This window comes from Oncorhynchus masou, chromosome 9, assembly GCF_036934945.1.
Source record: "Oncorhynchus masou masou isolate Uvic2021 chromosome 9, UVic_Omas_1.1, whole genome shotgun sequence".
Taxonomy (NCBI): domain Eukaryota; kingdom Metazoa; phylum Chordata; class Actinopteri; order Salmoniformes; family Salmonidae; genus Oncorhynchus; species Oncorhynchus masou.
In genome coordinates this window covers 51,987,135-52,009,998 of record NC_088220.1, presented here as the reverse complement: position 1 = coordinate 52,009,998, position 22,864 = coordinate 51,987,135, and the positions used below count along the sequence as shown (strand labels likewise).

The 22,864-nt window shown below is 43.8% G+C and overlaps 1 protein-coding gene across 2 annotated transcripts; it reads right to left on the bottom strand.

Annotated features, from left to right (window-relative positions):
* Positions 1-705: 705 nt before the first annotated feature.
* Positions 706-17,939, bottom strand: LOC135546152 (CAP-Gly domain-containing linker protein 3-like). 2 transcript variants are annotated; one of them, XM_064974340.1, is made up of 15 exons: positions 17,775-17,939; positions 14,507-14,659; positions 13,468-13,607; positions 10,031-10,124; positions 9,715-9,876; positions 9,026-9,144; positions 6,895-7,131; positions 6,547-6,606; positions 5,645-5,780; positions 5,308-5,457; positions 4,691-4,825; positions 4,448-4,571; positions 4,131-4,198; positions 3,935-4,007; positions 706-3,801 (listed from the first exon to the last, which is right to left on the bottom strand). In XM_064974340.1, exons 2-15 carry the CDS (start codon positions 14,637-14,639, stop codon positions 3,747-3,749), a joined length of 1,686 nt encoding a protein of 561 aa, XP_064830412.1. In that variant the 5' UTR covers positions 14,640-14,659; positions 17,775-17,939; the 3' UTR covers positions 706-3,746. The 2 variants fall into 2 exon arrangements, with proteins under 2 accessions (XP_064830412.1, XP_064830413.1); XM_064974341.1 differs by lacking the exon at positions 6,547-6,606 and having other exon boundaries at positions 17,775-17,938.
* Positions 17,940-22,864: the final 4,925 nt, after the last annotated feature.

Here is a 22,864-nt window from a genome sequence, read left to right as displayed (position 1 = left end):
GACTGCTTAATCATGTTTTTTTTAAATCTCAGGGTATCAGCCTCTATGCACTTACTTGAACCAAGGTGGAAACCAAATAAATCGGGTCAGAATGCGCACAGTGTTCACGGACAGCCAGACCAAACAACTGGATCAGCTGTTCGAACAAACGAATTACCCCGGCGTCGAGGGACGGGCTGAACTAGCCAGGAACATGGGCCTCACGGAGGAAAGTGTTAGGGTAAGAGAAGGATACGTTTGCTTTTAGAAAAGTGGTTGTGTAACTGTTTAAGTTACAAGTTATTTTCTGGACTTGACATCATTTGTTCTATTTCTCTAGGTATGGTTCAAAAACCGTCGTGCGCGCCGAAAGAGGCAGAAGAGCGGCACCAAGGCCGAATCCCCAGACCTGGCTACTTCGAAAAGAGACCGGCCAACAGTCGACGACAAGCGCAGCTTCCAGGGAAACAGCTTCTCATGATTCCTCTGATGATAACAAGAACATATGATTTCTTTACACTAATTTATGTTTTCTTGAGTTCATACGCCTTTAGGCCCACTCACAACGCGTACATATCCCCAGATAGCAATTCATCGGTGGGCATTTCATGTAAAAACTAAATGTAATTGTTAGACCTGCAATAAATGCACATTTGAGCAATTACAGTAAGTGTCTGAGTGATTTATCTCTAAAGTTGTTTGAACAAAAGCAAGCAACAGCAAATGTAGAAAACAACATCAACTTTTATTAGATTCATAGTCGCAGAGTTGTAATTATAAGCATTTTCATGCTGAGATACACCATCGTAAAAAGAAACTTTCAGCAAATAAAGAGCATGCAATGAATATTATTCATGACACTATAATAAACCCAACAGTACACCCCCACCCCCGAGTTAATTAACTATTTTGGACACAGACACCAACACACTGGAAAACTGGAAAATAAAAGTACACTTAGTGAAATTATCAAAATATATTTTTAACAAACTGCAACGACATGTCTATGAAGAAAATGAATCATTGTTGAGATAGAGTTTTAGAATAACATGTTTTTTTGTTTTGTTTTTTAAAGATAATGACAGTACACCACTTAATAAGATTACATACATGTTCATAGTGTCCTCGAATGAACATAACATTTGAAGAGAGGACTCATCAACTTAGATTCTTGTCAAGTTGTTAGTTGTAGATGATAACAAAGTAACACATTAGTGACATCTACTGGCATATTATGGTACACGTTATGCTACCAGAGTGTAACATCGAGGCAATAACTACACCATTTTGGTCAATCTTGGCATCAAACGACTTTTCTTGAGTATATAATCTGCCAGTCAACCAACTATTGAACTCAACCATGTAGTAAGTATGAACAATGTTGCACGCTATACTTATTTCTAATGACATTTCTTCCAGCATAAGTAGTAAAGACAAGACATTCTGATGTGTTCGTACTCATTATCAAGCACTTCAGTATGGGGCGAGGATTTGTTTGTTATCTACTAGTAAAGAAACTCAGTCCTTCTTGACACAGTATAATTTTAGCCTTTCTTGGCTAACATAGGATTTTAACAAAGCGAGCTGTCCTGATAAAGTTTGCAACATTTTGTGTTGAGATAGTAATTAAATTAAATAAAAAGAGAAAAGTTCCAAATGCCATAGTTTCTTAAGTATCCCATTAAATGACTTTGAGGTTTAATGGACGAGTTTCTCTCAAACTGGATATACTCATCTCCCTTATTCAGATCAAATCAAGCTGAAGCTGAGTCCCTCATAGTATCCTTGTTGTTCAGCGGCTCTCTTACAGACCTAGTCATAACTTTACACGAGCAATATCAAAAACAACCACGCATTGTTGCGTTCAGTTCCACATTGCTCAGTGCCACATCTTATAAGGGGCGATTTCGGAAAACGACATGGTGCAAGAGTTTTTAGACACTTCCTGATAATGAGATTTTTGTTGTTGTTCCGCGGTGCTGTTAACACAGGATGTTCACAACGGTGTTCAGAGAGTGCAGGAGGAAGTTCAGGTGTTTTCTCTCCTCCTCATGGTGTTCTTACATAGTGTTGAGTAGACAAAGACACTATCCATATCCACATTGCAAAGTACACAGTTAAATATTGCTGTTTTTATGCACACACTCATAGATTTTGACATTAAGCGCACACACGTTTAGACGGTCATATTTTTTTCCTAATGCTCACACCCACAAATTTACCCAAGCCTAACTTTGAGAGAGAAGGAGAGAGAAGCATGAGAGGATAGCCAACAGAAGGTGTAAACTGTGGTAGCAATGAGCTAGCAGATGTTCCGTCTGTGCAGATTTAGCCTGAGATTAACACTTTTGGTGCCACAAGGACCCTACAGATGGGGAGGAGGGTACTAGTTTATTAAGAAACATATCTTGAACAAGTATATATTGGTACCCCTGTAGATTTCCTATTTCTATAAACAAAACTTAAAAATGTGGGCAAATAAAGCTTTTTTAACATTACGTTTAAGTTAAAGTTAAGCAAAAGTTATTGCTACTTCATGCTACACAATAAAGAAAACAGCTTTAACAATATTAACCTAAGTGGTTTACCCTTATATTACATTTTGGGGTGAGCAGCTATTTTGGTTAATGTAAACTTGGATCTGTGACCAACTGGTTCAAAAGTGCAATAAACACCTAAAACCAAGTTATGTAATTCTTATTTGACCCAGTTATGGACAAGTAGAGGTGTCTATAATAATATGATTTAAACCATTGCTAGAAAATTGTCTTTCAAGGGTAGAGAAGTTATCTGTGCAGATAAAGATGTCCTTCAGAAATGAAGTTGGGACATTATGATTGACATACGTACGTGCTAGCATTACATTTCCTAAAACTGGTAACAAGTTTTTAACAGGGATCTCTCAAAGATTTTAGTTCCAGAGACCAGGAACTTCATTTCCGGACCATGTGTGAGCATATTACAATTACACAAGCCCATTAACAAGCAAATCAATACTATATACAAATTTCCAATTGCACATTTGGGAAAATTCTCAGAGTGCAAGTGAAGAAATAGTGAATGTAGGAATCCTGAATAATATTAAACCCTGTTTTCTTTTGGACATATGACATTAGAAGAACATGACCATATATTCATGTCACATCTTTTCACAATAAAAAGGAATGTTTATGGGAAAATAAATTAGTAACACGATTTGACTCAGACTTGCACATTTTGGATCAATCCCTTTAGTACGACAGACAGACAATGTGTTGGTCTCCTCTGAAATGCTGGAAATTAGGATGAAGCAGCAGCAAATCAAAGTATATCAGTATGTACTTAGTCATTTGAAAGGTTCCCTAGTAGAAGCTCCATGGCATGAGAAGTTGGCTGACTGGTCTAAGGGTTTTGGCAACTTCTGACAGGGTAACAACAAGCAATCGACACCAAAATAGAGAAACCTACAAAAACTAAATGAATATATCTATTAGATAGTTGCTTTTGTAGAGTTTGTGTCCCAGATTTCGAGTTACAATTATTTTGTCTCATTATTAGTGTTACAAACGGAATGCAGGATGTTAGTTAACATACAAGGCACTAGGTTTTGCTATAGGACTGACTGCAATCAAGGAGAATGGAGAGTGGAGGGGGGGGGGCAGTGGTTCACTACTGTAATTCTGACAGCAAGAGAAAAGCCAGAGAAAAGCACAAATGAAAGATGGACACTAAGAGGAGAGCAGTAGATCTTTTGAGGAGGAGGAAGAGGAGGTGGAAGGAGAGTGTGGTTAGGACTGCATCTCGGCTCGCAGCATCCAGGGGAACCAGCAGCAGAACAGCAACCTGAGGAAGAGGATGAGCAGGAGGAAGAGGAGAGGGATTCGCGTCACTGGACATATTCATTAACAGGAGCTTATTTCTAAGGTGCCATTTGTTGACTCAGAGACAACACAGAGAGGAAAAGAAGAGACTCTACCTGGATATTGAGCTCTCAGACGTTATGTCCTTAGGTGACCTCACCGCGTTGAATTTACGCTTTGGCTGGTTCACTAGAATAAACAAAGAACATCTTTGGATAGAATGCAGACGTGGGAGGAGAAGGTACATGATGACATGGGGTGGCGTGGCAAGCTGGCTAACATGACCGGACGGATTTGACCGTAGATACTTACTAGACACCTGGTGGACTTTCTTCACCATCGTGCCGTCGCCGCTCTGACCGTCCTTTGATCCGCCGATTCTGAGAGATCATTAAAACAGCCGTGCTTAGTATTGTACAAGACGGTCAGTCTGTTCAGAATGAACCTTTACAATCACAACAGAGAACGTTTGATATGGTCTCGCTCTTCGTCTGAGAATGACGGATAAGCATAGTAACATGCTTATGCCACAGGTTCTGTACAGTAAAATGCTTTCTTATCAATAAAGTCGTTATGTTATCTTAGGGTCATTTAAAAAAAAACAGGTGTTAAAATAGGTGTTATGTTACCTCTGTACGCGAGACGGGGGTGCAAAGACGCCGTACTTGGGCAGGCATGTGAAGTAGCGGACACCAAAAACAGACCCGTCATGCTTTCCTGTGGGCTGCTCCAGCTCCACGCCAAACCAGTAACCTGGACACACACACATCATCAATAGTTCAACTTGATTAAACATTTCTAAGCATTTGTCAAACATTTCTTGAAAATACCACCACCAGTGTTGCAGTGACTTGATTTCCCAGCAGACCTACCTGGGGCAAAGTCTGTCTTTCCGTAATAGCGTATGATTCCCTGCTTCACACCAGCAACCAGCACCCGGTCTCCAAGTTCCACTTTCACCCCATCTGGGTCCAGACTGGCCACGGACATAGACTTCTTCCTCAGAGCTGATGGAGGAAATCAAACGTTAGTCAACATGTTATTTTTAAGCAATAAGGCACGGGGGGTGTGCTATATGGCCAATATATCATGGCTAAGGGCAGTTTTTAGACACGATGCAGCGCGGAGTGCCTGGATACAGCCCTTAACCGTGGTATATTGGCCATATACCACCAACCCCTGAGGTGCCTTATTGCTATTATACACTGGTTATCAACATAATTAGAGCAGTAAAAATATATATTTTGTCATACCCGTGGTATACGGCTGTCAGCCAATCAGCATTCAGGGCTCGAACCACTCAGTTTATAATGTGTTATAAAGTCTATGAGTCATGTGTTATTTATGTGTTATAAAGTCTGTGATTCAACAGATGGCTTGTTGTGCTCCTATGAGAATGAATGTCATGGCCCTTGATGGGGAAACTCTTTTGTGGAAGCCGCATTTCAGTTGTACAACTGACTAGGTGTCCCCTTTCACTTTCCTGTACCTTTCTCTCTCTCCATTATTTCCTTCTTTTCTTTCTTGTTCTTTCCTGTGACGCGGGAGAAGTCCATGCGGGGCGTCTTGGGTGTGGAGGTGACAGAGGAGGGGACCAGCTCAACAGCTTTGGCGATTTTCGACACTGGAGCAAAGATACCTTCAAGACAATAGAAGTGATTAGAGAAAACCCTGAAAAAAACCTGCTTTGCATAAAACCTGCATAAAACTGACAAAGAAGTTATGAAATCAAGTCTTCTCTTTGCTCTTTTCTCACGGGGAATCTTTGCATTTCAATAGATTTAAGAAAGAATTCCCAAAATGTGAGTGAAATAACAGGTGGTTACCCAATTTGGGGGGGCAGATGAAGTAACGCACCCCCCCCACACTTCCGTCGTTCTTGCCCTCTGGCTCGTCCAGCTCCACCCCTACCCATTGGCCACTGGCGAACTCCGTGGTCCCACAGAAGCGCAGGGTGCCCTTCTGTGGAGGAGACACATTTATAGTGGATTTTGACTATCAATTTGAATTAAGCTTATTGATCCCCACAGGGGCTCATCGAACAAAACAAGCTACTTTTATCATTGAAGGTGATACCAGGAAGGATTAAATGGTTAACAACACTACTCCACAACACTGAGGTAGGACTAGTCTCAGAGACATCTCTAGACCAGGGCAGCATGCTTATCTGCTACCTTTCTGTCATTCTTTACTACTGAGAGACTAGGGCCCAGGCCTGGCCAACCCTGTTCCTGGAGAGCGACCATCCTGAAGGTTTTTGCTCCAACTCTGATCTAGCGCACCTGATTCTAATAATTAGCTGTTTGATCATCTGAGTCAGGTTAGTTACTACTAGTGTCGAAGCGAAAACCTTCAGGAGGGTAGCTCTCCAGGAACAGGGTTGGCCAGCTCTGTGACTAGGCTATGGTTAGTAGTCTACCCATCTCAACACAATAACATGTTTTAAGTGATTATACTGTGGTCAGTAGGACATACACTATATATACAAAAGTATGTGGACACCATTTCAAATGAGTGGATTCCAGTTGCTGACATACAGTAGGCCACACATAGGTTTTCAATGCATTTGAAGTGCAGTTAATGATGCATGGCAAATACCAAATGAATGCACCAAGGGAGACTATGTCGTTTAGTGCAGTCAGTAATGCGGTCAGTCATGGAAATACACCTGAAAACACGATTAAATGTGTTCAGTTATGCAAGTAGACACAGGTCGAGGGCTACCCACCTGCTTCAGGTGATGCAGAGCTGAGATGTCAATTTCATCACTGCTCGATTTTTTGGGGAGCTATACGTGTTAACACAAGTGGGAATAAATGTTTGCTAGAATTCATGTTCTCTTCTCACACAGTACAACAAGCAGCAGGGCTCCACCATATAGGATGAATGATACCTCATACTGGCCACTATAAAAAAATATATAAAGATAATTGAAAGCCATTTCAATGGTCTTATGCACATAAACGCGCTCACAAAATTCAGCAGTTTATTTTAATTCACTTTTTTCAGTCTTTGAGGCTCCCATTTCTCACCCTTTGCCTCCCAATCCTGACAAACCGCACACACACACACACACCTTCATGTCGTCCAGCACCACACGGTCGCCCAGTTTCAGGCCGATGGAGGTGAGCATGAGGTTGCCAGGGATGTTGTCGTAGTTGAGCAGGGTGGCGCGGGGCAGGTTGCAGCTGAGTGGCACAGAGTCCAGCAGCAGCTGCTTCAGCTCCTTTGCCACCATGGCCGCCTCTGCTTTGTCCAGAGTCATGTCCATGGGGTCAGGGACCACCTCGGCCGGCCCCTGGCCCTTATCATTCTGTCAGGGAGCGGGACAGACATCAGAAATAAATTGGTATATTTGTGTCGAAGTCATCCCCACATAAAACAGAAACAGAATCTGTTTTATCTGAAACAGTGTTTTTAAAGAGCGACTGCCCCTAAAAAGCGACTTCTCATTTTGAAAATGGTCTATGTGGCATTGATATGAGCCATAAACATTTATTCTACTGTCAAAATTGACTACAAAGTCTAAATAGGATAGTTTTGGTCATAAAGTCAGTCTGAGATTTGCAAAATGATAGAAATAAAGTGTATGTCACGGAATAAAAGGGTACTGTAACAGTTTAGCTTTGGTTGGGTTTATTTTAAGCCTGCCCACATGCCTACAGCTGGCAGCACCCAAGTAATCATCAATTCGGCACACAGCTGCATGAGACCTGATCATAATGTCCATGGTCAATTTGGTTTGACATTCGATAGCCCTATGGGGCTAGTTAGGGACATCAGTAAATTACACAATGTACATGGGCAATATTTTTAAATGCCAATAGTTCCACATTTCAATGATCTAACAACCTCAAACCAACTATAAATTGAAGAAATTCAAATACAATTATTGAAATAATTTCATGAGACAACTAAAAGGTGGGCAACATAAAAAATACTGCGCAATTTACATTGTGTAAATTATTTATGGTCCCTAACAAGCCCCAGAGCTATCAAATGTCAAACCAACTTGCCACGGTCGCACACCAGCTGACTGAAGCTAATTGGTGAAAGAAGTTGGCTAATTAAAGCAATAGCTTTCCTAAGCGACTTCAAGGCCTGTTAGACTGTTTCACGTTATCTAGAAGGGTGAGTGACTGTAACCGTGTACTGTTTTGAGAGAGTGAATGTACAAACCAAAGACTGCTTGCCACGTGCAAACACACACAAAATAGTTATTTCTTATGAAGTTGCTCCTTAATGACCAAGCTGAAAAACGAGGCCAAATCAGGAGGTTCAGCTCCCTTTTAAGTTACCAAGAAATCATATCAAAGAGACATGAAACCTCAGATGCACACCCATTCTATTTGGTCCACCTGTCATGTTCCAGGCGATGTCCACTCCTCAATTGTCCAGTGTTGGTGATCCCGTGCCTACTGGAGCAGCTTCTTCTTGTTTTTAGCTGATAGGAGTGGAATGCGGTGGGGTCGTCTGCTGCAATAGCCAATCCATGACAAGGATCGACGAGTTGTGTATTCCGGGATGCTATTCTGCACACCGCTGTTGTACTGTGGCGTTATTTCTGTGTTTGCTGCCCGCTTGTTACACTCTTAGAAGAAAAGGTTCTATCTAGAAAATTAAAGGGTTCCAGGTAGAATCTTTTCTACAGAGGGTTCGACATGGAACCCAAAAGGGTTCTACCTGGAACCAAAAAGGGTTCTCCTATGGGGACAGCCAAAGAACACTTTTGGAACCCTTTTTTCTAAGCGTGTAGCTTGGACGATTCTTGCTACTCTCCTTCGACATCTCTCATCAACAAGCTGTTTTCGCCCACAGGACAGTTGCTGACTGGATGGTTTTTGATTGTCACACCATTCTTGGCAAACCCTAGACACTGTTGTGTGAGAAAAGCCCAGGAGGGCAGCCGTTTCTAAGATACTGGATCCGGCGCGCCTGACACCGACAATCATACCACACTCAAAGTTGTTTAGGTCACTTGTTTTGCCCATTCTAATGTTCAATCCAACAGTTACTGAATGCCTCGATGCCTGTCTGCCTGCTTTATATAGCAGGCCATAAGACTCACTGTCTGTAGGAGCGATCAAGCACCTAATAAACTGTCCAGTGAGTGTATATGCCATATTCAATTTCATCATTTCTGTTTGTAGTTAGTTACCATGAGAAAGAGACATACAAAAGAGAGGTCTAGTCAATAGTGCTCTTACCCGGACAGTGGGGTTGGCTCCATGCTCTAGCAGACACTGGACTGATCCCAGACACAGGTTGGAGGCAGCGATGTGCAGGGCTGTGCCATGGTGGAAGTCACTACAGGTGGAATTCAGCACTACAGAGACAGTACAACCAGGTTCAGATCAAATCAATCTGAATTGTAAAGCCAATGTCACCTATTGTCTTAGTTTTATTCTAAAAGCGTAAGCCAATTCCTTCTCCTAGGGGTCCCTAAAAGCATTGCCAATTTAATTTCTTAGGAGTTTCGTGTTGTGCTGGAGACCCATGGTCCGTAGGCAGGAGAATAACAATTGAGACAAAACGGCCACAATCAATGTTCAGGTGTTGTCGAGCGATGATAAATCAATGTAGGAGTTAATGAAATGGCCTTGGGTCAATGCTGGTAGGGGCTGGATGCAGTGTTAGTTCTGATTGGAAGTCCAGGGAGAGGAGAAATACAGGAACATACAGGACATACACCAGGAGCATGCTAGAACTGACAAGGTCCAAGCAGGAGCTTTGGAGTGTGAGTGTGTGTGTATACAGTGAGTGAGTGTGCAAACAGGGTGAGGGAAGTCGTCTGGGGAGTGTTTGGAAAGGTTTATTAGTCTCCAACAGCTCCCGAGGACTGACTATCTTGTCAGTTGGCTAGGTAGGCTACATGGGTTGTGTTGACGCTACTCACCTCGGGGTTTGGAGGCCTTGAGGAGAATGCGAATCAGCTCGGGCACGTCGAAGTAGGCTGCGTAGTGCAGGGCGTTCATGTTGGTCCAGCGGCTGCGGAGACTCACGTCTGCCCCCAGGGAAATTAGCTGATTGGACAGCCTGAGGGCAGCGGCAGGGTCACCTGGACGGGGTCACAAGATGGACAAAATTTGTAGGAAACTACAGTAAAACTGCACTGAATCTTAAACTAAAAATACTTTTTTTAATGAAAGCTTTATTAAGGATTCAGACATTTGAAATGAGCAATCAGTTGAGGGTTTGTTTGAGAGTCTCACCAACTCCATGGGCCCCGGCTTTGCAACTGTAGTGGAGCAAGGTCATGTCTGTCAGTCCGTCACGGTCGTTGACATGGCAACCACGCTTCAAGATCTGAGAGGAGACAAGGACTGTTCAGTGAAGAGAGAGAGAGAGAGAGCGAGAGGCTAGGGGAATGGCAGAGAGAGCAGTACTATCAGATGCCTTTAAAACACTATGAAACACTAAGGCCAGTCATCACTCACACATACAGACCACACCACCCCAGGGCCATAGCCTCTCATCTCTCTGAGTGATGCTCCCTGTGCATAGCGTAGCCACATTAGCAGGATGGGCCATTCACACCCAAATAGCACAGAAGACGTGTTAGTGAACTCTAATGGGGAAGGTGAGGATGGCTTCCTGCTGTGTCGTGAATTAAGCGCCACGTTCATTTCCACTGCATTGCAACTTCATCAGAGGCTGTCCTTGCTGAGTAGCATCCATCTACATGAGGAACCGGCAGCCATTTTGGATAGGTAAAACATTTGAGGGAGACAAATATTGAAATGATGGCAGTCGTTACTGGAAGTGACATACATTAACTATGCTGTTTCAACTGAATATCTAAGCTTGTACTCGGTACATTGGAAACAGTACCAATGGGAGATAACAGCAAACTATTCATGGCACCCTTTACAACGTCGAATAACCTCCATCAATGTCTCGCTGAGTGTCAGATGTGCTATGTAAAGCCATATTCCCAACGGTGAAGATTTGAAGATGCAATGAAACTCCAGTTAATTAGCTCTCTCCTCTAGTGCCAGCAGACAGCAGTGACGGGTGTCGAGTGACAGGTGAAAAAGGACCCATCCTGATTCCTGAACTGGACTAGCAACTATCTCGGGACAGTTCAATATCCACCCGTGTCAATCAAGAGAGACGAAATGAGCACACTCTCCTCAAGCCCTGAGACTATGCCTTTTCATACAGAGGCATGTAGTCCAACTGAATGAACAAGATATTATCAGACAAGTCCTCTCCTGAGGCTTAATGAGGACACCACCATGCACACTTTCATGATTCAACATGAATTCAACATGGATTCTATAAGATGGATCCCTGTAGCTGCAATGCTAACACGAGGCTAACATTGTCGAAAAGGAATTCAGGGCTAGTAACTGATATTGGTGGAAATTCTGACTGTCCAAGTAGCTTGTAAAGAAGCAGTGGCCAATCTGTATGTGCCAAAGCCATACTCTCCTGATTCGACTTCATTTAGAACTTTGTTAGGTTGAATCAGGTGCGTTCCTGATTTGATTGGAGCAAAAGCCTACATCCACATAAACCTTTTGTAGATAAGTCAATCCATCTCTGTTAATGAAAATACTCTCAAATACTGTCAAAAAGACATTGACTATTTGCCAGAGGGCTGAGGTTGTTTACTGAGAGTGCAGCAGAGTGGTTCTTTGCCCATATCTGACAGCCTGGTCTGATTTAGAGTCTGTCTTAGTACAGAGCCTGTTTGGGTAATGGAAAGACCTTATTATCTCAGCCATCAATCACAGCCATCATGGGGTCCCAGGGGACACCCAGGAACTGAGGCTGACTTTACGATCAATCCTAACACTAAAGCTGCAAGGCTTAGAGGAAACCGAGTTAACTAAGAGTGTGTATTTGCTTGGTGTGTGTACATGTGTTTTTATGGGGCATATCTTCCCTCTCTCCAAGACAGTAGGGCGGGATTAGGAAATGAGTCTGAAACTTGAAGTATGCACCCTCATCACTCTTCCCCCTCAGGGTTATGAGAGTTCCTACTCCTATGGTCACATTAACACTACTCACACTGCAGTAATGGTTGGTCCTGAGCTAAAGCTGTGCACTTTCATCTGAGCAACAGCAATATAAAAGGGAATCGACTAAAACATAACCGACACCTTACATGACAACATCCTTAGTAAGAAGGTGTTTTGTGAAAGGTGCTTATTCAACAACACATACTGTGTATGGGCATGGGACTGGGAAATACTCATCTTAGGCTTGCCTTGTGCCTTAATGGGTTCTCTTTGTGGTGCCTTACCAACGTTGAGGCTCTACTAGTGGGTTTTGTCAAAAAACACTCACTTACTAGGTTAGTGTGATAACGAGTCTGTAATCTTCTAGCAGGACCTTGGCCAACAACAACAGTGTACCGCTGCTGACCGGCTCAGAGCCGCAGGAGTTCACCATAAAGAGCGGTCGAACAACACAATTACTGGGCCTGAATCGACTGCATTCCTCCAGGGATCAAGGAACTTGATGCGTCTGCCCTGTTGGCAGCTCTGAAGCGCACAAGAGCAGAGCAGCAAGCTGAGCACAGACCAATGGACTTCTCTCCTTACTGCAAATGCAGCATGTGGTGATGGTGACCAACTCTAGAAGGTTGCATGCAGCTGAAAGGTCACTGCTCTTTCGATAGTAAGGGATTTAATACATTGATATTGTTCATGAGATTTCAATGAATTTGAGCTAAAAGGTGTGCATTGTTGTGTGTTACAGTATGTTGATGAGCGTTTCCATGTTCTCTTCAACTACTGACTGCATGGTGAATTTTGTTTCCTGTGTGTATTGTATTTTGGTTGGAGACCTGTATCTTTGCTGCACTATGCAGTAATATACTCTATTGGTCTGTTATGTACAGTAGAAATGAATAAAACAATTATATGGGTCCAAGCACAGAGCCTTGTGAAACGTCAAATTCAACTTTGTAGGCCAGGGATGTGCATCTGGCGTCCCGCCTCTTTTGTAGGCTCGCGGAAAAATGTCCATACAAGGAACTCAGTCGGGATCTCAACTTATTGTTGAGAGTTACAATATTAGAATACACAAGGTGTAAATTTGGTTGTGCATCAGCAATTTTTCTCCTGCTATGTCAGTTGGACAGTCTCTCAACTAGCCCATGTCAGCTAACATTTTTTAGATCAGTAAATTAGTCTAACCAGCTATCTAAACTTGTATTAATCATAGCCGAATTACCAACTGGGTGGCCCCCATTGATTTTGTTAGTCACTCTCATTCAAATATCACATTAAAAACTGCAAACATTTCTCTCCACCCTATGGCACAATGTTTAGAATTGAGTTATACAATTGCTAAATATTCTCTCCGTCCCATGGCAAATCCTGTAGAATAGCAGCAGACTTGATTTATAACTAATATTTTTTTTATATGCCCCATGATAAAATGTGTAGAATTGGAGGAAATGTACTTTAAAACGTCAATTGTTCCTTTCTGCTGTCAAGAGCAGCAAAATGTTTTGCTCGCAAGTTAGGCCACCCCCCCAACAAATGGCTAGGGCCGGCTCGGACGGCATGTGTGGGTATGAATGTGGTGCAGATCCATGAGCCACTGAGTGAAGATTTTTTTGTGGCCTCCAGTGTTGTGTCTGAGCTGTATTCAGGCCTGTAGTCTGCTGAAAATCGGACCGGCAGTAACTCACCTCGTTTCCGATGAGGTCGATCTTGTGCTGGACCTGTGGGACCCACTGACGGATGATGGCAAACAGCTCTGGGATGGTGGTGCGCGGATCCAGCAGGATCTCCAGACACGCAGGATCATTTGGGTCAAAGAATGTGAAGACTAGAAGGGTAGGGAATGCCAACAAGATAATTATCCTCCTCATCAAATCAGTATTACATGTGCCTCTCTTGCTATTTTTATGTTTTTATGTCAGACAGCATATTGACTCATTCTGAATGTGTGATATTAAATATCATATTTTTTTATTATTACAAAATATACATATATTTTGGGTTGTATTTTACAGTAGGCCTGTTAGTGCACTCTATTTAATTACTTATGGAGTTCTCTGTGGGACGTCCAATATTTCTGTCCTGTTTAAAAGCACCGTTTCTAAAAGCAGGATGTGGTAGATTGAAGCCCTACCGAAGTGGGAACACAATTGATCTTACTTTGTTTTTATAATACACCATCATAATAAATGCATTGAAGCTTGTGGGAAAACTGAAATAAAAAGCTTCACATCATTTTAGCCTGCAGAAACCACTTACATTCATTGGCATAAAGTGTCCAGCAATACCATACTGTTTGCATATAACAGCCTCAAAGTCAAAATCCATCTACTAAAAGGATCAATAACATGCCATAAAAGGCCTTGTTCACTTATTTATAGATCATATACATTTTATTACATCTTTTCATTATGTTTCTATGACTCTGCAGAGGTTGTTTTGACCAGGCAGTGGTCTGTGCTTGGTGAAAGGCTCTTTGTGGACCGAGGCTACAGCAGCACATGGCCCAGAGCCCAAAATCCACTGTTACATATAAAGCAGTGTTGAGTAGGGAGCATTATAACAAAGGGACTTGGCCTGTATTCACGAAACGTCCCAACGTGCTGATTTGGGGTCAGGTCACTCCCGTCCATATAATCTTATTCATTATGACCTAAAAAGCTAAACTGATCCTAGATCACACTCCTACTATGAGACGGGCCCTGGAGCCTGAGGCCTAGGACCCACCATAGTCTTTGGGGAGGGGGGCCTGGGCAGATGGGTGGACCATGGGCCTCTTCCGGGGCTCGTGAACTGGGCTCTGGTACTCAGAGGCAGGCTGGGCCTCCTCCTCCACCTCGACAGTCTGCTCTTTAGTCATTCTGCTAGACGTCGGCGGGCCTGGAAAACAAGTTGGATGACAAACATTCCATGAGTAGCACTACAGAACAAACAGCTCCATCACAGGTTTCTCTGAACAGTTCTCATACGTCTATGACTCAGCCAAGAGTCACATGAAGTAGTTGCTTACAAGAGTCTTGTTCCCATGGCAGCCTATCTACTCTGGCAAGTCTATACCCTCAGAGCAGACAGGCTCTATGTTTGGCTCTAGGGCCTGTGAGAGACGGTCAGTAGTGACTCACTGATAACTGCACTTACTGACAAGAGATGAGGAGACTCAGAGAGCAGACAGGCTAACAGGCAGTCTAATTGATTGTACCATGTCAGTGCATGCTAATACTAAGTCTTAATGTCCATCATTGTCCTGGACATAGCTAAAGGGCTGAGCTATATTTTCCAAATAGTATATGCAGCAGCAGATTTTGCACATCCGTTCTGACTATGGGAAATCAGGGACGCATGTACTGTACAGTATGTGTTGGACATTGCAGCACTCATTTCTGAGGGGCTGCTGAACAAACAGTAAAACATCTATGCAAAAGCCTTATAGTATCATGATGTCAATGCTAATGCAATTTATATACAACACAATGGACCCTTTAGCCTATTACGTTGACATGGCCTGACTGGATTTCCACCGTGAAATAATTGTTCAATCTAGGGTCAGAGAATAAGCTATATGTATTTATTATAAACACCCCTTAAGAACAGAAGCACTAACACAACTGAGAAACGGTTTATCCCAACATTGAAATGGGAACAGTCTATGATAGCGTCAATTATTCACTGGGTCTTTTTTGTCACGTCCAAGGGCTGCTTCCTCCAAAGTCTGACTGCACGGTGAGCACGCCACATGTATCTAAAACAGATCCATCCGGCCTGAACATGATTATGCTGCCAAGTAATCTAATACACAGACTATATTGTCCATCCATGCCTCTGCTAATCCTTTAGGATTTTGAAAGAAGTCCAGAGAGAGAGAAGAAAGAGAGACAGAGAGCTCATCACACAATCAGTAAAAGCCTTAGCCTATTGCGCAGCTGTGCTATTGTATCAGTCTACCAACTCAAGCATTATCGGGTCAAACAGTGAGGCAAAACAGAGGCCATACAGTGGTCTGTGCTGTATTCATTACGCTTACAGGCTGACCACACACATTGCAAAATAAAGGTAGAAATCTATGTTATTCAATTATTGCACCCACACTGCTCGTGCGCGCCAATGAGCGTCTGCGTTGCCAAGGGCTAAAATAGAAATCAGTTCTATTTCTGACGCAGATCGCGCAGGAAGTCCTGCCTCTCCCATCTCCTCATTGGTTTATAGAAGCAGATACACACGTGCCATCTCCTCATTGGTTATACCCATGTGGGTGACTGAAAGACAAACGAGGTCAGTGGCGGTAATACACCTAATTTATGAAAGTTGCCAATCGCAATATAAAGTAAAGAGAAGAAAAAGCTTGGAAGGAAGAGAGATGACTAGAAATGATTCGGTTGACCGTTTTATGTGTGGATTAATTGGCGGAGTAGAGGACCTTGTGCATTTCAGGTAAAATAACAACTCAATGTTTATATCCCAGGACAAATTAGCTAGCAACAGCAAGCTAGCTAAATAGGACAAATTAGCTAGCAAGTGCAAGCTAACTAGCCATAAAGAGTTTGTTTTGATATTTTAACCTGCGTGTAGTGATTGCTTTTGGTGTGGGGGGACAAAATACATTTCTGCGCGATGGCGCACGTGCGCAGCCGGTTTGGGTTCCGTGTTAGGGTAACTGCATTAACAGAGACCGATTCTGCCGTGATACAGACTCAAAGTCTAATGAACAACCCCCACTCAGGCAGATACCATCCTCCTGATACTCTACGAGTCGCCTGTTTCCTTCAGTTGCATCATATTGAGGGGGTTCCTAGTCGTGCTTTTGGATATGGAAACATAACATGGATACATAGTCAAGAGATATCATAGCCTGGATGATTTGGGAGCAAATGTCCCTGCACAGTGAGTCACCTTACCCACGAGCTCCTACATTTTACTTTGATTTCTTCCTTTAGTTATATACATTCTTAAGTGTTTCCCATGATCTGCCCTGAATCAATAGCCACTGCAGAATGGGTGATACAACAAGTTTCCTGACATCCCAAAAGGATTATGTTGAAACAAAGGCTATCCAAGATATAGGGTCCGATGACTGGTAGATAACTATACCTGTGCTGTGCAATACCTGTCACCAATTATGACTATTCTACTAACAGAGTCCAGTAATGGCAGCCATCATCGTCTCCTCTGAGTTGCCCTGCTCCTCTTAGTTCCTAGCCCTGATCTGACAGTAGTCTTTTATGAATGAAGTCTCAGTCACAGACAGCATTTTCACTGGAATAAATGTGATGTATAATTAGCGAGAGCATATTATTTGTTTTAATAAAATCGAGTACTGTATATGACTAAGTCTTATGCAACAGTGCTCATATGAGTCAACAAGATGTGTAAAACCTGGAGGCAAATACATTCAGATAGCAAAATATGAGGAAAAACAGGTGCAACAAACTTTACAGATTTTGATCTTCTATTCAATACCTATTGTAATGGAATGAATAGCATTTTACAATTTGGCTGGGTCACACTAATGCTATCCTACTGAATTTGACAAAAACAATAGGCCAGAGCTTGTATGTTTGAGTCATTGACAATAAATAAAAACAATATATTAGTGTTGCAATGAGCAATAACGCAAAATGTGCATATTGCATTGCTCTACAACGTACATATGATAAAATGGAAAAAAAAAACGAGAAATAACGCCCCGTTGACAAACAATGAGAAATATGCTGGAGGAGGATTTTACAGATCACATGTGAAACTATTCCTTTGATCCAATAACAATGAGAAAAAGCATAATATATGGCCCGATGTCTTATGTTTGCGCTTATATGATAAAATGGGCGGAAAAAACATCCGCCAGTGAGATTTCATGGAACAGTGTTTTCAGAGCATCCATCTTTCTAGGCTCGGTATCAAGACAAACACACATGCTGTGAAAAACACAGGAAGCAAATACATTTTATCAAACAAAATATAATAATTTGAATCTTATATGCATGAATGATATTCATCTTACCTCAAAACAATCCTTTTTGATTATCTCAAGCTTTTCCTCGCGGTTCACCTAAATGAGAACAGCAATGGTGCTGAGGATGCTGCTATAATGCTGCGAAGGTCTTTCTCTGTGACTGCGTCACGGGCGTGAACACGCATGGACCACAACCATACACAACGTAGGCTACGAGCACAACAGTGAGTGTCCTTCCTTGGCACAGGAATTCGCCTAGTTACCACAGCCACAAAATTAGCTATAATTAAAAAATTAATGAGGTAAAAAATGGCTTTTTAAAAAAATCTTAATTTAAGATTAGGGTTCGGTATAAGTGTGGTTAAGGTTAGGGTTACATTTAAAATCGCATTTTAAGAAAATAAAGGCCAGAGCTTGTATGTATAGCCCCGTTAGAACATATAAATGGACTGTTAGAAAATGTATATATATATATATATATATTCTTCACATTTTCTAACAGTCCATTTATATTTTCTAACGGGGCTATACATTTGGGTGAGGTTTCTTTCTCGCCTGAGTAGCCTCGTTTCACTGCCAAAAATAAAATGAAACCATCTAGTGTTCAGCGAAATAACAACACCATGTCAAATAATTAACATCCAATCACATTAACCGTTACTCTCTTGCGGGGAATTCCACTAATGGTCCATATGTAGCCAAACGTAGCTGCTGCTCATTCCGTTTGCACGACAATTGATAAATGGTTAAAAAAGTAAGAGACACATACCAGCTCTACTGGTAGTACTGCTACTACCAGCAGTACTGCAACTACCAGCAGTACTGCTACTACCAGCAGTACAGCTACTACCAGCAGTACTACACCTGCACCTGTCGACGACACAAGTTGTTCTGCTTCCACGAGCACATCCAATGCTAGCATCAGTAATTCTACATTGTTAGCCCAGCTAGTATGGACAGTTGTAAATCTGATGCAGCCGAAGAGCTACTGCCCCCTTACCCGGGAAAGCACTGAACAACAGACAGGGATGTTGGACCACCGAAGAGGTACAAATATGAGAACTACATTGTTTTGGGGTTCACTTATATTGGGAATAGTGCCTTTCCTCAGCCGCACTGTGTTATATGTGCAAAAGTACTATCTCACAACTCGATTGAACTTTCACTCTTGCGCAGACATTTAAAAACAAAACATGCCAATTTGAAAAATAAACCATGGGAGTTTTTTGAGTGAGAATTAAGATGACTTTTGAGTAGTAATACATGTATAAAAGCAACAGATACCATTACTATGAAGGGGCTAGAAGCGTCTTATATGGTGAGCTACCGAGGGTATATGTCTGTTACGTTTATGGGGGTCAATTAAGGAAGACATCCTCTTCTGCAAACCACTGGAAACCAGGACAACAGGAGAGGCTATTTTTAAATTATTGGACAGCTTTGTGACATCAAATGGACTTAGGTGGTCAAGATGTTTTTGTATCTGTACTGATGGCGCAAAAGCCATGAAAGGGAGACATAGTGGAGTGGTAATGCGCATGCAAACAGTTGCTCCCGATGCCATTTGGGTACACTGCAGCATCTACCGAGAGGCTCTTGCTGCCAAGGGAATGCCTGACAGCTTGAATGATGTTTTGGACACTACCGTGAAAATGGTTAACTTTGTTATGGCAAGGCCCCTGAACTCTCATGTATTTTCTGCACTATGCAATGATATGGGCAGCGACCATGTAATGCTTTCACAACATACGCGCTGGTTAACAAGGGGCAAAGTATTGACACGTTTAAAAAAAATTGACAGACGTTAAAGTTTTTACTGACTATCATTTTCGCTTATCTAACAGCATTGCATGATTAAAAAGCTTACAGACAGTAGGCAATTAAGGTCACAGTTATGAAAACTTAGGACACTAAAGAGGCCTTTAAACTGTCTCTGAAAAACACCAAAGGAAAGATGCCCAGGGTCCCTGCTCATCTGCGTGAACGTGTCTTCGGCATGCTGCAAGGAGGCATGAGGACTGCAAAAGTCGGCAGGGAAATAAATTGCAATGTCCATCCTGTGAGACGCCTCAGCACTGCAGGGAGACAGGACGGACAGCTGATCTTCCTCGCAGTGGCAGACCACGTGTAACAACACCTGCACAGGATCGGCACATCCGAACATCACACCTGCGGGACATTTACATTTACATTTACATTTAAGTCATTTAGCAGACGCTCTTATCCAGAGCGACTTACAAATTGGTGAATTCACCTTCTGACATCCAGTGGAACAGCCACTTATAATAGTGCATCTAAATCATTTAAGGGGGGGAGAAGGATTACTTATCCTATCCTAGGTATTCCTTGAAGAGGTGGGGTTTCAGGTGTCTCCGGAAGGTGGTTATTGACTCTGCTGTCCTGGCGTCGTGAGGGAGTTTGTTCCACCATTGGGGGCCAGAGCAGCGAACAGTTTTGACTGGGCTGAGCGGGAACTGTACTTCCTCAGTGGTAGGGAGGCGAGCAGGCCAGAGGTGGATGAACGCAGTGCCCTTGTTTGGGTGTAGGACCTGATCAGAGCCTGGAGGTACTGCGGTGCCGTTCCCCTCACAGCTCCGTAGGCAAGCACCATGGTCTTGTAGCGGATGCGAGCTTCAACTGGAAGCCAGTGGAGAGAGCGGAGGAGCGGGGTGACGTGAGAGAACTTGGGAAGGTTGAACACCAGACGGGCTGCGGCGTTCTGGATGAGTTGTAGGGGTTTAATGGCACAGGCAGGGAGCCCAGCCAACAGCGAGTTGCAGTAATCCAGACGGGAGATGACAAGTGCCTGGATTAGGACCTGCGCCGCTTCCTGTGTGAGGCAGGGTCGTACTCTGCGGATGTTGTAGAGCATGAACCTACAGGAACGGGCCACCGCCATGATGTTGGTTGAGAACGACAGGGTGTTGTCCAGGATCACGCCAAGGTTCTTAGCGCTCTGGGAGGAGGACACAATGGAGTTGTCAACCGTGATGGCGAGATCATGGAACGGGCAGTCCTTCCCCGGGAGGAAGAGCAGCTCCGTCTTGACGAGGTTCAGCTTGAGGTGGTGATCCGTCATCCACACTGATATGTCTGCCAGACATGTGGGACAGGTACAGGATGGCAACAACAACTGCCCGAGTTACACCAGGAACGCACAATCCCTCCATCAATGCTCAGACTGTCCGCCATAGGCTGAGAGAGGATGGACTGAGGGGCTGTTGTAAGGCAGGTCTTCACCAGACATCACTGGCAACAGCGTCACCTATGGGCACAACCCCATCGTCGCTGGAACCAGACAGGACAAGCAAAAAGTGCTCTTCACTGACAAGTCGCGGTTTTGTCTCACCATGAAGCGTTACACCGAGTCCTGTACTCTGGAGCAGGATCGATTTGGAGGTGGAGGGTCCATCATGGTCTGGGGCGGTGTGTCACAGCATCATCGGACTGAGCTTGTTGTCATTGCAGGCAATCTAAATGCTGTGCGTTACAGGGAAGACATCCTCCTCCCTCATGTGGTACCCTTCCTGCAGGCTCATCCTGACATGACCCTCCAACATGACAATGCCATCAGCCATACTGCTCATTCTGTGAGTGATTTCCTGCAAGACAGGAATGTCAGTGTTCTGCCATGGCCAGCGTAGAGTCCGGATCTCAATCCCATTGAGCACGCCTGGGACCTGTTGGATCGGAGGGTGAGGGCTAGGGCCATTACCCCCATAAATGTCCGGGAACTTGCAGGTGCCTTGGTGGAAGAGTGGAGTAACATCTCACAGCAAGAACTGGCAAATCTGGTGCAGTTCATCGGAGGAGATGCACTGCAGTACTTAATGCAGCTGGTGGCCACACCAGATACTGACTGACTTTGTTCAGGGACACATTATTCCATTTCTGTCAGTCACATGTCTGTGGAACAAATCAGGGGGAATGGGAACCAGGTGTGCGTAATGAGACAAGACAGTCCGGGGTTGGTGGTAATGATCCAGCTCAGTGACTCCTATAAGGCCGTTGACTTAGACCTCCGGAGCTGGTGAACGGAATGAGCAGCAGTGTACTGGGGAAATCCGTGACAATGTTCTAAAGGTTCACATCAGTGGCTTGTAGGCTATGCTTGGAAGATAGGAGATGCTAAATGTGTTTATGTTAATTAACGGTCAATTACCATGAGACTGGCAGTTATTTGCTTGACACGGCAAGGGACCCTGGGCACAGGCTGGGGAATATCGCCGCCCCAAATCAGAGCTGGAGGCAGCGAAAGCTGAGTGGCGGTGGTATGAGGAGGCAGCACGGCTGGAATGAGAGGCAGCCCCAAAAATCTATTGGGGGGGGCACAAGGGAAGTGTGGCCAAGTCAGGTAGGAGACCTGAGCCAACTCCCCGTGCTTACCGTGGAGAGAGGTGGACCGGGCAGGCACCGTGTTATGCCGAGAGGCGCACAGTGTCCCTGGTGCGCAGGCATAGCCCGGTGCGTTACATCGCAGTGCCTCGTATCGGCCGGGCTAGAGTGGGCATCGAGCCAGGTGCCATGAAGCCGGCTCAGCGCATCTGGTCTCCAGTGCGTCTCCTCAGGCCGGGGTACATGGCAACAGCCCTACGCATGGTGTCCCTGGTTCGCCAGCACAGCCCAGTGCGGTCTATTCCACCTCGCCGCACTGGCCTGGCTACGGGGAGAATCCAGCCAGGTAGGGTTGTGCAGGCTCGGTGCTCGAGACCTCCAGTGCGCCTCCACGGTCCGTTCTATCCAGTGCCTCCTCCACGCACCAGGCCTCTGTTTTAGATCTTTGTTTTAGGTTGGTCAGGGCATGAGTTGGGGTGGGTTGTCTGTTCGTTTTTCTATGTTGTGTTTTGCGTTTGGCCTGGTATGGTTCTCAATCAGAGGCAGGTGTCGTTAGTTGTCTCTGATTGAGAATCATATCTAGGTAGCCTTTTCCCACCTGTGTTTCGTGGGTGATTGTTTTCTGTGTTTGTGTATGTCACCAGACAGGACTGTTTCGTTTCGTGTCATTCTCTTTGTTATTTTTGTTTTAGTGTTCTGTGTTTAATAAATTCATCATGAACACGTGGTCCTCCGATCCTTGCTACTCCTTCTCAGAAGAGGAGGAAGACGAACGTTACACATGACAATGATCCAAAACACAT

What these genes read in the sequence shown, in the direction of transcription:
- LOC135546152 (XM_064974340.1), bottom strand. Translation starts at nt 14,639, where the DNA reads ATGACTAAAGAGCAGACTGTCGAGGTGGAGGAGGAGGCCCAGCCTGCC. An exon ending in AGCCGGGGCCCATGGAGTTG is followed by an intron (nt 9,877 to 10,030) that starts GTGAGACTCTCA and finishes GACCCCGTCCAG; the next exon opens with GTGACCCTGCCGCTGCCCTC. An exon ending in TGGTGCTGGACGACATGAAG is followed by an intron (nt 6,607 to 6,894) that starts GTGTGTGTGTGT and finishes TAACACGTATAG; the next exon opens with CTCCCCAAAAAATCGAGCAG.